At 34.1% G+C, this 16,894-nt stretch overlaps 2 protein-coding genes and 1 long non-coding RNA gene across 3 annotated transcripts; 2 read left to right on the forward strand and 1 right to left on the reverse strand.

The window, feature by feature from the left end:
• Window positions 1-4,073: 4,073 nt before the first annotated feature.
• LOC120325706 (uncharacterized) lies at window positions 4,074-4,439 on the reverse strand. The gene is made up of 2 exons (XR_005567367.2): window positions 4,314-4,439; window positions 4,074-4,183 (listed from the first exon to the last, which is right to left on the reverse strand). It is a non-coding gene; the product is annotated as an uncharacterized LOC120325706 (long non-coding RNA).
• Window positions 4,440-12,339: 7,900 nt separating this feature from the next.
• LOC144421928 (peptidyl-prolyl cis-trans isomerase-like 3) lies at window positions 12,340-13,730 on the forward strand. Its single transcript, XM_078111527.1, has one exon. The coding sequence runs from the start codon at window positions 12,467-12,469 to the stop codon at window positions 12,956-12,958; it is 492 nt and encodes a 163-aa protein (XP_077967653.1). The 5' UTR covers window positions 12,340-12,466; the 3' UTR covers window positions 12,959-13,730.
• A 24-nt stretch (window positions 13,731-13,754) lies between these two features.
• Window positions 13,755-15,416, forward strand: LOC120325998 (large ribosomal subunit protein mL40-like). Its single transcript, XM_039392194.2, has 3 exons — window positions 13,755-14,011; window positions 14,397-14,529; window positions 15,021-15,416. Exons 1-3 carry the CDS (start codon window positions 13,755-13,757, stop codon window positions 15,189-15,191), a joined length of 561 nt encoding a protein of 186 aa, XP_039248128.2. The 3' UTR covers window positions 15,192-15,416.
• The last annotated feature ends 1,478 nt before the right edge of the window (window positions 15,417-16,894 follow it).

The raw sequence follows: 16,894 nt of genomic DNA on the forward strand, positions 1-16,894 counted from the left end.
TGTTCCATAAGCTTTCCAAAAATGAAAATCTGAATATACAACTCAAATTACGAGATTATACAATCAATCAAAATTGGAATAAAAAGCGAGGTCGACTTCTGATTACGTAAAATTTCCGAGACCTAATGAGTTTTTTGTTATCTGATTTTCGGGACCTAGAAGCACGTATCTGTGGTTATGTAATCTCAGCAATATTCAATATAAAAGTTGGTGTTAATTATTTGATAATAAACAGCTCTCATGTGAAAATGTTAATTTGAACAAAGGATATTATTCGTCTTGAAAATTTGTAAATCCAACAAAATAACTGCAGATGAACAGTGTGTGAGAATAGGGATCCTTGTATTGTTGCATGTGCAGCTATGTTATTGAATCAATGTATCATTTTTTGAAGATACTTTTAATCATATATTTGACTATATACCAACGACTATTCTAGTTTAATTTTCTTCTTCTTCAACTTTTGGGTTTGTTTTCAATGTAGATCTTTTTTCACACTTTCGTTAAATAACAAGAATGGGACTTCAGTTTTCTCTTTTTCTTTTACAGTTTGATTTTTCACCAAGATTTCGTCATCACGTATTCAGCTTACCAGAGAAATGTGGTTGAACTGATATACAATCACTAAAAGGCACTCTTATCGCGATTTAACATGATCTCAATCGCATGAATTCAGTTTACAATCCTAACTAAATTCACTCATATCATACAACCACTGAGATCACATACCAAAGTAGCACCGAAAAGTTGATTTAGTTTAGACATTAGTGCGCTCGTAGTAGCTTGTAACTCATAATGCAACTTTCCTAGCGACTCGAAAGGCTTGTTAGCGACAAGACTATTTTAAGTGTGTCAATCTAGCTAAGATTTTTCTCTTATTAACGTCACGGCTCGAGAACCAGAGACTACAGTCTAGTAAAGTCTCTCGCATAGTGCTAAAACGATCTTTTTAACGACACAATGATGATGTTCCTGGCATTCTTGGACAATGAGATATGATGAAAATTATAAAGGGGTGTCAAAAGTCCCTGAGGCCACACATTGGATGATTTCAAGTAAACCTCACCTGAAAAACAGGTCATCGCAAAGGATTTTTGATGATGTTTTGTCGGTCCATATATGCTAATACTATCACAGAGCTCACTTTACAGTAGTATTGTAGTTACATAACAACTAATTTGGAAACGAGAATATCGGTCGGAGACCGAAGACTTATCGATCGAAGCGGCTGTTTCGATTCATGACTCTATAGTGACACCGCGTTTCCTATCACAAATCAATTAATAACTCGCTAATTATACGACATAATTCATCCAAAATCAATAGGCTTATGATCCAAGATATAATGAATGCACATGCAAGAGTGAACGGGGGACTGGCAGGTCTGAGACGGTCTACGAATAAGCAATATATATACTGGAACATATCACTTATTACTTATCGATCTTAAGATTGGTAAGTATGTTGATAGGTATTTGTCTGTCTGTTTGTTACTTATCGATTTTAATCGGTAAGTGTGTTGATAGGTATTTGTCTGTTTGTTTGTCTGTCTGTCTGTTAGATGCACGCGATATCTCACGAAAGCGAGATTGAATCTACTCCAGATTTTGCATGTGCATTCATCATATGTCGGACCAGAAGCCTATTGCTTTTGGACGAATTATGTCGTATAGTCAGCGAGTTATTATTTAATTAGTGATGGGACACAAGGTGTCACTAGTGAGTAAGAGCGCTGTTTTGGGGGATCCCCTAACTTTTGATCAATAAGTCTTCGGTCTCTGACCGATATTCTCGTATCTCTGTTAGATGAACACGATATCTCACGAAGGCGAGGTAGAATCTGCTTCAAGTTTTGCATGTGCATTCATCATATCTCGGACCAGAAGCCTACTGATTTTGGATAATTTATGCCGTATAATTAGCGAGTTAATAATTAATTAGTGATGGGACACGCGGTGTCACTATAGAGTCATGAATCGAAACCGCAGTTTCGATCGATAAGTCTTCGGTCTCCGACCAATATTCTCGTTTACCATTTTATTTGCTATAGTATAATGAATTTTAATTAGATAACATTTTTGTATTATTTTCCATTACTGATGAAGACTTTTTTATGAATTTCTATCATAAATATGAGTCACAGATCATTGGTACTACACATCTTGTGGAGCTTTCATAGAATCAAAGTCAGATTGCTCCTTATAATGTAGTTGACAATGGGAAATATTTCTCCCAGTGTTTGTAGTTCTGCATAGAATCTTATACGGTTCTAGCTCTCGTAGGATTTTCTATTAAAAAGTTGACGATAAAAGCATGCGCATAGGGGCAGTTAAGTGTAAAGTTTGTACTATCCTTCACTGATTCTATGCTCGATCATATGGAATAAACACTACGAGACACATTATTACAGCATTTAATCAAATCCACAGATAATTCAAATCATTCGTGGATATGAATGTTCAATTACACATGAAACAAAATTTATGCAGAAATTCCATATTTTTAAATTTTCAGAAATCCGTTCCTCCATAAAGACGATAATCTCTGCAGTCGCATCCACACGGTGTCTGAAATTAGTTTAGAATTTTAGAACCATTTTAGTATATATATGTATATCATTGAAAATAAAAAAATAATTTGAGAATCCATTCGATTTCATGATCAAGTCAGTATTTCTTAGCCGATGGTTCGCATGAAAACCCTCATAGGTCAGTTGTTTTTTCAAGGAAGACTCGGAAGTTTTTCATTCATTTTTTAGTATTTTTTATTGTTTATTGAAGATTTGGTATTGAAGTGTTGCTCAATAGTAATTATATAAGTATCACAGCGTAAAATTTGACAGCTTCTATATTTCTACGTAAGTAAGTATATTTCTACGATCAGGATTCAGTTTTGCGGGCATAAAAGCACTACGTGCCATTTAGTATATGAGCATTTCTTTGGGGTCGCGAGATTTCACAAATTTAAGTTTTTAAAATATTGAACTAATCAATCATGATAAGTACAGGCCTTTAAAACAACATTTCCTTTGTTTAACTTTCCGTTTTCCTCGTAGATTGTGCGTATGTCACGGAAGCACCAAATAGTGAAACATTCACACGACGATTTTTCGACATCTTTTTCTGGCGTATGATACCATTTAAATATTTTATTCGGAGGTTTCGGATAAAAATGTGGTTTCCCATCTTTTGGTGTTTCCTTGTGATCATGGAGTTTTTCAAACTTACAGCTTGCTTTCATTTTTCTTAAAAATATATTTATTCACATCATATCCTAAAATATGACAATTTTTAAAAATTTCGCACGTAGCGTAAATACACATTCATAGGGTATTTTGAAATACAATTCAGGTGAACTGAGCATTTTTTCTTTATTTTCAATGGCCTGTCACTATTTCTATTAAAATATCCATATCCACTTGTTGTTAATTCCACCCTTTTTTTCTTAGTTTTCATTAAAAAAAATATTTTACACAAAACGCTTGGTCATATTGAGGACATTGTGTATTCATATCGACCAATATTATTTTTAAGCTAATCATAATAATGTCGAATCATATATTTTAACATAGGTATTCAATTCTCCTCTATTAATATTAATTAACAAAGAACTTACTTGCATTCAACTGCAGCGTGAGGGAAAGGCTTATATAATCGAACTACCCTTCTGCAATTTGTTGAACCGTAGAAGGATTTCAGAATACATTTTCTCTCGTCGCAACCAGTACCCCAGTGACCAGTGAAACCTTTTGGGACAGGACATGAATCTTTCGGGTGAGGGAATTTCTTGTGCATGAAATCATTTCATTATGTGCTCTACAAAAAATGTAAAATATCATTTTCATTATGAAAAATAGTCACTTTTCTTGATAGGATGTCTTTTTGAAATAAATATATAATATGTTTAGTATACAATTTATGTTGTTGTTCAATCTGAAGATTTTGATGATAGTATACGGAAATATACTTGCCTGCCAAGATATGGTAATTTTTATTTGAATGCGTACGTCAATTAAATATTAAACAAATGCGTAGGAATATAAATTTTATGTGGTCCAACGGCAATATAAACAACTTCAAATGAAGAATACAAATTACTTGAACTTTCTGCATTCTGGAGTATTTTTAAAATCAAGTCCGTTTTCTTTCGGAAATTCAAACTTTCTTGCAAGGTCCTCCGTAAACTGAAAATGGGATTTGAATATGAAATAATTTTTTTCGTGTTCAATTATAATAATCGTCGTATTGACCTCGGTATTTTAGTTGGTGCTATACCGCACGATAACTAAATACAAAACGTACAAACTGGCATACCTCAGGATCGAATGTATCATAGAAATCTACAAGACTGACTTCATTCTCCCACGTTTTTCCTCTCACTCCAAAAAAAAGTATAACGAAAATTATCAACTCCATTGTTTAATATGTTGTTTTACACAAGGTTCTGAAACATAAGAAAATCGTAATTGAATATTTCTGATTTTAAACCTACATTTTACGACTCAAATGCGAGAAAAACTCTATATCAAACGAAATCGACTAATAAATTATCAATAGTAAACAACTTTTATCAAATATTATTTTTATGACAACTATATATGTTCCATTTTCTCAACACATTTTGAAGTGAAAAGATTTATTTCTAGTTAGTTCAAAAATAACTATTCTCGATCGGCCATTGAAACGATTGGTTCTTGTTATCATACAAAAATCATTAAGTTGATCCAAATCGGCGAAGGAAAGATTTAATATTGACGAAAAAAGAGACGTGGGCCAATCAGAGATCGCGCGTGATACTCATATTAGGTAGTAAATAAAAAAAAAAAAGGTTGATTGTTCGTTGAAACTTTCATTTCATAAGTCTTAAAAACCACTTTTGTTATCTAGTTGTTGTGCAACAAACAGCGTTATTGCGGTTTCTTAAACTTATATACAAATACAACCAACTCAAAATACATGTACAGCCATTCGGTTGATATACAGGGGAAGCCAATGTATACAGACATTCTATATATAATATGCATTTCTTTCAAGAAAGTTACATAAACAGCAATATTCTATATAATGTACATATTCTCAATATACATTCATTAGAGGGAGTTACATGCAAGAGTCAATGCGCTATTCATATACAGTCAAATCATACACATATACAGCCAACCAAATGTGCATATAGCTAATTCCACATACATATACAGACAATGTCATATGCACATATAAGACAATGTCATTAGCATATAAACATCGAGTACCCACGTCTCGTCACTTTGTGACAAAGAGATCATACAGGTCACTGGAAAAGACAATTATCAAAATAAATACACAAATCGGTCATGTGATTGTAAACGTTTTATTCTAATCATTTGTCATTGTCTAACTAACATTTAATTTACCGAACTGAAAATAATAGTTTTAGGATCTCCTCGCAATTCTTGATAAATTATTGTTCGACCGAAACAGGCAAGAAATACAACCTTTGAGGAATCATTCTTTGCGTATACCCACTTCCACACAATCTTTTATATTTTAGATCAATCACTGTTACAGGTGTATTCAGTCATGGTTTAGTCTTGTTCATGTTTAATAATAAAACTCGGAATTAACCTATCCCGATAACCTTCTCAAAAAAAGGTTTTGATCCATTGGATATTGAAAACGTGATACCTATTTGTGAGTCGAGTATTTATAGGAAATAGGTTAAACAATTTCCACAACCACAAAATTCCACATGGCGTCATGAATTTTTGTCGAAATGAATCGATAACATTTTCCATACTAATACATCAGGATGAAAATTAGCATGTACGTATGCTATATATCAATCTTCTTACCCTGATTTACATTACATGACAAACTTGACTGTACTTTAATAATGTTAAATTAGTTTTTATATTGGCGATATTTGCATTTGAAATGTCATTATTCATTTGGAGGGGGAAAAGATGTTTGATCATGGACCGAAAATATTTCAAACTCAAGCCGACTGGCCAGGCAAGTAGAAAACCAAAAAACATTTACAGTTTATGGGCAGAGTTATTTACAATTCAGGATCTGAAATTGAAAACGATAAGCATTCAATGTAATCTCAACAACAGGGTTATCTTTTGAAAAATGCAATAAAATTGAAAGGGAAATTTTGAAAATATGAAATGTTTTATTTTGAAAAGTCATCTAATAGCATTAATTTCATTTTCTTTTTTTCCTGCATAAACTTTCAATGTTATTTCAATATGCGAGATAAAAATCACCAGTTCGCTGACAAATGGAAGGTTACTAAATTCGGAGTAACATAAAACTATCTACTTGAAAAATATTGCATTTATTTCAGCTGAATTCTTTGGCAAAAGCAATCTTTCATTAGCTTCTCAAAAGTGAAAATCAGAATATACCACTTAAACTACTAGATTATATAAGCATCAGAATTGCAATAAAAAGCGAGGTGGTCGACTTCTGATTACGTAAAATTTCAAATGTAGATTGAAATCACTTGTGCCTTTTCTGGAGTTCATAAGACTCAATTAAAGAGTTTTTGTTTTCTGGTTTTCGTGCACTTAGCAGCGCGTATCTGCGGTTATGTAATCCAAGCAATGTGAATATAAAATGTAGTATTAATTATTTGATAATAAACAGGTCTCATGTGAAAATGTTAATTTGAGCAGAGGAAATTATTTGTCATGCAAATTTGTAAAACCAACCAGATCACGGCAGATAAGCAGTGCAGAAAAAAAAGTAAGGTATTCTTGTATTGTTGAATAATATGCTGTGTTACAGAAATATTATTGAATCATATATTGTACTATATTATTGAGTATTTTAGTTTAATTTTCTTTTTTGTACGTTTTTGCAACTTTCGGGTATGTTTTCTCTGTCCATCTTTGTTCACATTTTTATTAAATAACAAGGATCAGACTTCAATTTTCTCTTTTGTAAATACAGTTTGATTTTTCACCAAGATCTCGTCATTAAACCGCTCGTATGTATTCATATTACCTGAAAAATATGATTGCACTGACATACGAACGCTAAAAGGCACCACTCTTATCGCGATTGAGGTATCGTAGAATTAATTAATTGTCTGACAAGTAATGGTGTATTAAAGTATGAAATCTCATGAATACATAAATGCGTGATGAGATATTATCAGATAATAAACACACACAAGCGTCAATGAGGTTCACATATTTGTGAAATAAATTACAAACAAAATACCAAAGGCCTAAATAGTTCCTCCGTTCGGTTTTACGGAAAATGTATAAAATTAAATGTTATTTTCGAACAATATTTTACTGCCTAGTTAATTTTGAACGCGCATTTCACCTAGATTGGCAGACAAGATTGTTGCGCAACACTCAAAATAGTCTTGTCGTTAACAACCAATTGATTTGCTAGGAAATTTGCATTTTGAGTAACAATCTACTAAGAACGCACGCAAAGGATTTGTGCTGATAATGTTTGTCGATCCATGTATGCTGATCACAGAGTTCACTTTGCAGTAGTATAATAAATTTCAATTGGGTAACACTTTTGTATTATCGTCATATACGGTTCTGCCTTCCTCGTAAGATTTTCTATTAAAAAGTTAAACGATAAAAGCTTGCGCATACAGGCAGTTAAGTGTCAGGTTTGAACTATCCTCCACTGATTCCATGCTCCATCATAAGGGATAACTAATAAGCACTACGAGACACATTATTACTGCATTTTATTTAATTCACAGATAATTCAAATCATTTATGGATATGAATGTTCAACTTCAAATGAAACAAAATTATGCAGAAATTCCATATTTTTGGATTTTTAGAAATCTGTTCCATCACAAAGACGATAATCTCTGCAGTCGCATCCACACGGTGTCTGAAAATAGTTAAGAATTTCAGAACCATTTTAATATTATCAATATTACAAATAGAAGGCTCAAGACAATCAAGCATCGGATATGCGGAATAATAGTGCTTAAATAAAAGCGCAGTAAAATCCAAAGGATCTACGATTACGCCACGATCTCAAAAACTTCCAGCTGACAGACCAGCAAATCTTTCTCACTTTGAAGTAATTTCTGCTAAAATAAATGTTTTGTAAAATTGCTCGTTTAATAATTTAATTTTACGACCCCAAGAGCACTGCGTGAGCTTATCTTTGGTGTCAAGTGATTTTACAAATTTGAGTTTTTAAAATATTCGGGTCGATTGAATAAGCATTGAACTAATCAATTACGATAACTACGAATCTTCATAACATCTCCTTCGTATAGCTTTCCGTGTTGGTACATTGTGTGTATTACACGGAAGCACCAGATAGTGAAACATTCACACGATGATTTTTCGACGTCTTCATCCTATTCATGTCGTAGGATACAATTCAAATTTTTTCTTCGGAGTTTCCGGATACAAATGTAGTTTCTCATCTTTTGGTGTTTCCTTGTTATAACGGAGTTTATAAGCTTACAGCTTGATTTCGTTTTTTTTTAAGTAGGCCACGAACCACCGATACTAATCTTTTTATACTGTGGTATAAGGTATGGTATTTCCTTTTCCTGAAAAAATAAAGAGAGTTAGCGGAATACCATGGCCTGTTTAAGATTCTGGAATGTGGATGGAATTAGGAATGCTAAATAAACCTGGGTTGACCAGCATTATTTTGCTGCCAAGTCTGTATTGAGGCTCTTTATGCCACAATTGTGTGGGATTAACAAGCGAGACCAGTTGATTGAATCGTTCATCCTGGCAAGCAACTATTATGGTGTTTGTACAAGGAACACCCATTCCACCTATAGATTCATCGTTCCGGGGGATTCGCCTGCCTAAAACTTCCATGGGCTCAGAGGTCCAGAGAAAAGAAAATATTTCCCTATCTATATATTTAATTGTGTGAGGTGGTATTTCTACCGACCTCGCACTATAGATGAATTGAGACAAGATCAGGGAATTGATTACCAAGATCTTGCCGTGCCAAGATAGAGATCGGGTCCTATCAAAGTTAATATTGTTTTCTATCTTGGAGATTTTTCACCCCAAGTTAAATTGACTCGGTTCCTTCCAAAATGATTACCCGGGATTTTTATATGATCTTTTACAAATACATAATAGGGCAAATAAGAAATCATTTCTTTCGCCCTATCGTTTGTACAAAGAACGGTGTTTTTAGCTTTATTTATTCCTGAAAAATAGCATCGATCGAGTATATGTCCGACACAATAAAGTTTGTGTCGTACGGATACTGAGCTAGTTTATGTGTGTAATTACCTATTCTTATGCATTTAATCCTGTTTTTTGTCGTTATAAGACGGCTAAGCGGCTCCACATTGATGATGTAGATGCGGTGTTTCCAGACCTTCTTTCACCCACGTACCATTGCGAGGTTTTATGTATATGCAATGCTCGCGTACCACCTACAAAAGTTACGCGCGTCGAAGACAGTCAAAATTTTCCCATCTTTTATGACGTACTCACAGCGCATTTTATCTATGTGAGGTGTAATAACAAATTCTATCAAACTAAGCAGCATGCATAGACGCAATCATTAGAGATAAGAATCTACGCTAGCACTCTCACGTAGAAGGGCAAATTTGCAGTTGGGGAATAGCGTGAGAAGTCAGCGACGAGTTCGAAGACACCATGTTAAGCCAGAAGTTTATCGGTGAGCAATCCTTGTGTTTTGTCTTTGCTGTTCACAAATTAGCTAAACAGCCGACTATTTAAAGCTGAATCCTAACCTGAGTTCAGGTTGTGCGCCATCTTGGCGCGCATACTTCAGGAGGTCCAAATTTACTATTTTGATAATGCAGTTCAAGCACGATAGCAACTTCAGTGGAAGCACTGATCATTTCGAGTAATATCCGAGATAACTATGATGAACCATGTCAAACGCCTTGAGAATATCAATAGAAACTATGAAATAAAGAATTTCTGGGGCTTATGAGGCGTTGGGTCAAGAGTTTTGTTATGACGTTGTAGCCGACGTTTAGATTTGAAATAGGTGGCCAATTTTTTCACAAATCTAAAGCGTCGGCTTTCTTATAAATTGACACTTACTATTGCTATCAAGACAACGAAATCGCCTTTCTATCAGTAAACGGGGTGATTTAAGATTGTGACTGACGAAAATGTCACCTAATAATAAATAAAACTTGCTGAAGAACACCAAGCTCTTTAAAAAACACTATAAATATTATTTGTCTTCTTATTTGGTCAGTAATGTAATCGTTTCTGACTTCACATTTTTTGTAGTGCTGGGGGGGGCGAAGAAGTTGTAAAAACTACTGTAGGGGGGCGATAGTACAAAAAGTTTGGGAACCACTGCTGTATATGATTCGCAATTAAATATACAGTTTACTTGTTACATAGTGGGTTTTACAATATAAGGAGGTCATTACTTGAAATAGACTAGAAAATGGATTACACAATTGAATATAGCCTACATTTCATCACTTATTACACAATGAATTTTAACAATATAAAAGGTTATAAAGTTAATTTATGAAATAGAACCAAGGAAAAAAGAGACAGTGACAATCACTGAATACTGTAGGCTATATTGGCTACCGACATTCATAAGTACCTATTGATACATACTTGAGAAATGAAATGTTAATACATGATCCACAATTAAATAAGCAATTAATAAAGGTATTTATCACTTTTTACACAATGATTTTTAACAATATAAAAAGAGGTGCTCCCGAAGTATGCGAACCAAGATGGCGGACATCGGAACGTAACATGGGTAACAGGTTAGGGTTAGGCGATTGATTGGTTATTGAATTGATTTACAACATTCATAAGTATTGATCGGTATGTTAGTCGTTGGTATTGATACATATTGAAAAAGAACTGAAATATTAATATATGATCCGCAATTAGGTATGCACGGTATGTTAGTCGTTGGGTATGCATGATTAAATATACAGTTCCCTTGTTACACAATAAGTTTAACAGTATAGGAAGATTATTTTAAGACTGGAATATTACTGTATGATCCATAATTAAATTGTTGGTCATGAATTGTTTGAACATAATGGACCTTTCCCCGAGCATCGACTTCTTCGTTTACTTCGTGACATTGGCCAATCAGCAAGATGCAAAAAGTGACGTAACAAAGCCCCCTTTTCGCATCCGCTCAGACACTTTTCGCACTCAGACATATTTTCAAACGTGGTTGTAAACATCACCTCGTTTTCGCGTTTTTGAACTCTATTCGTTAGTTTTCAGTTGTGTTTCGGAAAATTAAATAAAAATCAGATAATTCAATGATCACTCTGTCTTCCTAGGAGTTTTAATTTAATTGCAGTAGCCTAATAAAAATTAGTGTAGAAATACCTGTAGCTGTGATAGACTAGCCTGAAATTCTTTACCGGTAGGAAACTTTTAATAAACAGATTGTTGTGTGCGATGGATCATAATCATGGTTTGAAACACATACCCCATTTTACAGGTGCCAACTCGCAAAAGCACTCCTAAAATAGTACTGAAAATTTTGCAATGGTACCGTACCGGTAAAGGTACCGTATAGGAGGAATTTCCGGGGGTTAAAGGTCCATGGGATTTGGAATCTACCCAATAAAATAACACTCTGAATAGCGATAGGCCTACCACTGAAGTGAAAAAAAAGGAGGCCACGGGCCATACGGTAGAAGGTCGAGAACAGCACTACTGCACTGTCATATAGCATAACGTAATCTCCAGCTGGCCGGTTGGTTTTCTTCACCTTTCACGATTGGGGGTAGTTTATAGCGTGAATATTGTCGTGGTTGAGTTAGCTCATTTAATGGATATGATAGGATTTACATATTTATTTCAATCGTTTGATCGAATTATCCCAATTTTCCTCAAAAACATCTTTACATTGATTTGTTTTGAATAGTCCTGATACTAAAATGCATACAGTAGTTATTTTGACTGCTGAAATTTTGAAATACATTATTTTCAAATATCATTTGAACTGATTCTTCAGAAAAATGTTTTAATGAGATAATGTGAAAACTCGAAAGGAATAAATCTTGTATTCGATATACTTGCAGTTCTGGCATGAATTAGGCTATAGTAGTTATTAGTATTTTATATTTTTCAACTATATTCAATTCAAAAACACATTTCAATTCTGGGCCAAAGTTATATCAGATGGCTTCTAAATGCCAAGGGAAGATTCAGCGCTGTTTCAGAAAAAAATGTTGCGCAATAATCAATTATATACAATTGATGGTTCGTTACCGGTAAATAGTATGGTTTCATTGATTTGAATATCGAAGTATCAACAAGATATAGATATGCATTTTTAATTTATATACTGAAAGATTAATTTTGATGCATACATTTCCAGTTGACTCAGTTCTGCAGTTATGAATAAGATTATATATTTATCTCAATGGGGGATATAAAGCCAATTACTGCATTCAATTCATGACATTCGACTTTTAACTAGTTCTTTATGCTTTTTGCAGTTGAAATTGATTACAAAAACTTATAAAAATAATGTCAGTGACGTTGCACACAGATCTTGGGGATATAAAAGTTGAACTTCATTGCGAACAAGCACCGAAGTCATGTGAAAATTTCCTAGCCTTATGTGCTAGTAACTATTATGATTCGTCTTTGTTTCATCGTAATATAAAAGGATTCATGATACAGACTGGCGATCCCACAGGTACAGGGAAAGGTGGGACAAGTATATGGAATAGAAAATATGAAGATGAAATTTGCGAATCATTAAGACATAATAGTCGTGGTGTAATTTCAATGGCAAATAGTGGACCAAATACGAATGGATCACAATTTTTTATTACATATGGAAAACAACCACATTTAGACACAAAATACACAATCATAGGTCGTATTATTGACGGACTTGAGATTCTGGACGACCTTGAAAAGCTTCCTGTGGAAGAGAAAACATACAGACCCATGACTGATGTTAGGATACAAAGAGTAACAATTCATGCTAATCCTATTGCTGATGCATGTTAATACAGCAATAAAAATTCTGAATCAGGATTAGTTTTGGTTTCTGCTTACTTAGTACTAAATTGATTCCTCGCTACCAAAAATCTGGGAAACCCTTGGGCATATTTTCCAATAGATAGATAGAAGTGCCAATGTTGCAGTGGATAGATTTGAGTTTGAAGTATTTTCAATTTAGCATGTTATTATGATTGTGGTATCTTTGCATATGTAAGGGATATGTTTGAACAAACAATTAGAAATGTAAACCGTTTTTACATGATCCAAAGTGCCAATAAAACTGAATATTCAGGGATGCCCAAAATGGATCAAATTGATTCAAGATAAATATATTCAATATTTTGAATTCTTGATAATTAGTAATTACAAATGTTATTCAATTTGGAAATTTTCTTCAATTGAAGTCTCACAGTATTTCATTTATTCCCAAATGTAATAAATACGAAACCAAACATACCAATGTTCATCTTAACTCTCATGTACCCATGACTTTGTATTCTTGTTTAACATCACCCAACTTAGAGTGTATTCAGAATAGTAAATCGTTCTGGTCTGGGCCATCCCCTTAAATCCATTTTCTTGACATCATTTCTTGCATGGGATTTTGTTATGTACATCGTACAATCTGGGATAATTTTTTAAAGAAATTTATAATATATTTTCCTTTTGTGCATGTTCTGCTAACTGTAATATACAGATTGAACTAGAGAGGTCTGGCTGTTTCATGGAATTATTTTCACACAAAACTGCTAATACGGTATGTTTTTGTATTCTATAGTATGCAATTTAGTTGTTTATAACAATGAGTTTATGGGGACGTTTCCTTCGTGAAGCATCTGAAACCACTTGCTATACAAATATTTCAAAAAAATTTATATCAACATCATGTATGGCAAATGCTGGCTTTCAAGGGCGATCAGGGATCAGTGCATCTTCCGAAATGAGACAGAGTCAAATAACAAGAAAAAGACGTGTTATTTTGAAACTTGAAAAAATGCCTCTCCAACAAAAACCAGTTCAGGACTTTCAAATTAAATATTCATGGAAAACAGAACCACGGTAACACTATTTTTTGTATATGAACTGACTGGTTTCATGCTGTATGTAAAATTACAATAAAGTTAATGATAACAGTATTTGAATATTTCACACATTTTATCCCAGGGAGAGGAACTCCGATAACATGACTTAATCATATGGCGAACCCTTTCATTTGGTTACCACTACCAGTCCATATCAGGTATGGTATTAGTTAGTCAGTTCTTTGTTTCAGATGTATGGACTTGATGGAGAAAGAAGCCATAATGAGGGAGATATGGTAGGAGTGATTGAAGGTGAAATCTAACTCTTAGCACAATGTGCCTCCACTGAGCGTCATTATAATGACGATTTTTTCATTACCTCTAATTTGAGCTACAGATTTCAATGGTATGCTGTTGTTTAGGCAAAGATCTCTTGAGCCGCTCACCGCAGAAGAATTGGAGCGAAGAATATTATTACAAAAAGAATGGAGTAAGTTTGTAACAAATCGTAAAAAGAAAGAAGATGAAAAACTTCTCATTCTCAAGGAATCTCAGGTAGTGTACTTATCTTTCTGCAGGAGAGTCACAGATAGTATCACTAGAGTGCAAAAATAACAATTATTTATACTCTGAGAAATCATACAGAAATTAAAAACATCCTACATCCATGAAATTGGTGTACTCGATATAGTAAATTGATCTTAAGAGGAATTTAGAGTATTTCCATCTGACTTGTCAGTTTAGGAATTTGCCATCTCATGGCCGGAGACAAAAAAATATTTTATTAATTAAATTGTTATCAAGTTACACTCGGTTTAGCCGATTTCTCCGTTAAATTCAAAATCTTCGATATCACACATTTGAAAATATAATTCAGAACGTATTCATAATTTTTTTCAAATTTTGGCTCTCCGTGATTAAGAAGGACAAATCACTACAGATATCACCTGCTTCCTGTATCTATTTCTTCTATTAATTACATTGTTTATTTCCCTGCTGAAGCAAAAGTATATTGAAATCATTCATACTCCCTCTTTACACTACAGGAAACAGCACTGTATGAGTTACGCCTAGAATCTGAAGAACTTTACCTTGCCGCAACGGAAGTAGATGAAAACCTCTTTCCATTTGCCATGGAAGGCCCTACAGAAACTCCCCCCAACAAAAACTATGTAGCACCATTGGGAACTTATATCCAGAGAGAGGAAGAGAATTAGACTCTAGAAAATCTAAGAAAGGGACGATTAATGGAGCTTATATTGCAGGGATTGCGAACCAATGCCCGCCATGTTTTTAGGTGACATGCGAAGTCAACGAATTAACGCTAAAACAATTCAGCGATAAAAACTTGAATATTTGAATCTAACAATATCTGAACTACTGTGCAGCTATTAACAACAAATGCTGTTATTTGAAATAGCAATACAATTAATAACAATACATTTCTCACAACTTGTTTTGTAATAGCACACAGAGGGGGAGAATGTACCAGAACTAATTGCTACTTCACGGTTTACTCCGATATAATGTCGCTTGGAAAACAATTTTATTGGCGTAAGCGTAAATAACAATGGAGCAACATGGGTTGAAAACTCCAGAATGGAGGAGTTCCTTTCAATTCAGTAATTCTTACGCATCAATTTTGATAAAGTCAAGGGTCAGAAATTTCCTTAATTTTGATAGAATTGCTGTGTGAAAACCACATAAGAATTATAAAACTCTCAGTAAAGATACAACAGCAACTTTGTTCGACATGTAATTGAAAAAAGCTTGTCGTTTCCACATGACTCACCACACCAGTTTTTTTTTAAATAAACTACCTTGTTATCTGAGAGCTCGGCTGCCTCAGGTAACCAACAAACTCCATAATGAAGACTAGAGCTGGGCAAAATATTCGAATAGCGGATCGAATATTAAATTATTCGAATGGCATTTTACTATTCGAATATCCGGTACCACGTGACCTGCGCCACTGCTTGGACACGGAACTCGCGCGTCTCTGAATCGCGCGAGAATTCACCAACAGCGCTCACTATCAGAAAAGAGCGACAAATTTGAGAAATCGTTGTCTTTGCGTTGTGGTGTGATTTGCTTCCTTTTTGCGCCCAACATATCGGTTTCAATTCCCTAATATTGCAAAAGCACGTACCGTAAAGTAGTTATCAGCCGCTTCATGTATGACCCGAACATAAAAGTGATTATCGAAAATCAAAATTACGTTTTCGAGAAACTATACATAGTAAAACACTTATAAGCTATAACCAGAAAAGAAATGACAAGCCAAACTCCATTTAATGTATATTCTATGAGCTCTTCAGTGATCCCTTCGATCTATTCTATGACCAAGTAATGTTTCGTAAATGTGAACATTTTTTTCGGCCATGCATGGCGGGTTTGAGTGATAAAATCGTGAACGAGAGTAGATCGTAAAATCAATCGTGAATTTCGATGTCACAATGCACACCGTCTCGTTTGCGAATTGTTGCGCCTATGACCATCGGAAATGATTACATTCGTTATATTTCGAACATTTTTGCACCAATAATTACGCGACATTATCAAAATCATCAAGTGAAATGGTGAATTTGCAAATTCCGTAAGTAAAATTGTGACGTGACGTTGAAACTTGAAAGAATTAGTTATAATATGTATCTGACCCACTTTTCGGCACATAAACACTCGAGCGCAAAATGTTTTTAGCATTAGATCGCATATGTAAAAAAAAATATCCCTCGAGAAGTGCTGTTTATTACCGTCATCGCGTCTTATGACCACATAGAAATTGCCTTTGTTGTCGAATTATTCAATCATATTTTAAATCAACATTCAGGATTGATGCAATCGCTTTGCGAGGTTTATCCTTCTAACACGAAAATAACACAGACACCATAGAAAAGTATAAGAAAGTTCATCATCGTCA

This window comes from Styela clava, chromosome 4 (assembly GCF_964204865.1).
Source record: "Styela clava chromosome 4, kaStyClav1.hap1.2, whole genome shotgun sequence".
NCBI classification, from domain to species: Eukaryota; Metazoa; Chordata; class Ascidiacea; order Stolidobranchia; family Styelidae; genus Styela; species Styela clava.

Bases quoted from the DNA above. Each gene is read 5' to 3' on its own strand.
- LOC144421928 (XM_078111527.1), top strand. From the start codon at position 12,467: ATGTCAGTGACGTTGCACACAGATCTTGGGGATATAAAAGTTGAACTT.
- LOC120325998 (XM_039392194.2), top strand. From the start codon at position 13,755: ATGAGTTTATGGGGACGTTTCCTTCGTGAAGCATCTGAAACCACTTGC. The intron at 14,012-14,396 runs GTAACACTATTT...GCTGTTGTTTAG, and splicing joins TCATGGAAAACAGAACCACG to GCAAAGATCTCTTGAGCCGC. The intron at 14,530-15,020 runs GTAGTGTACTTA...TTTACACTACAG, and splicing joins TCATTCTCAAGGAATCTCAG to GAAACAGCACTGTATGAGTT.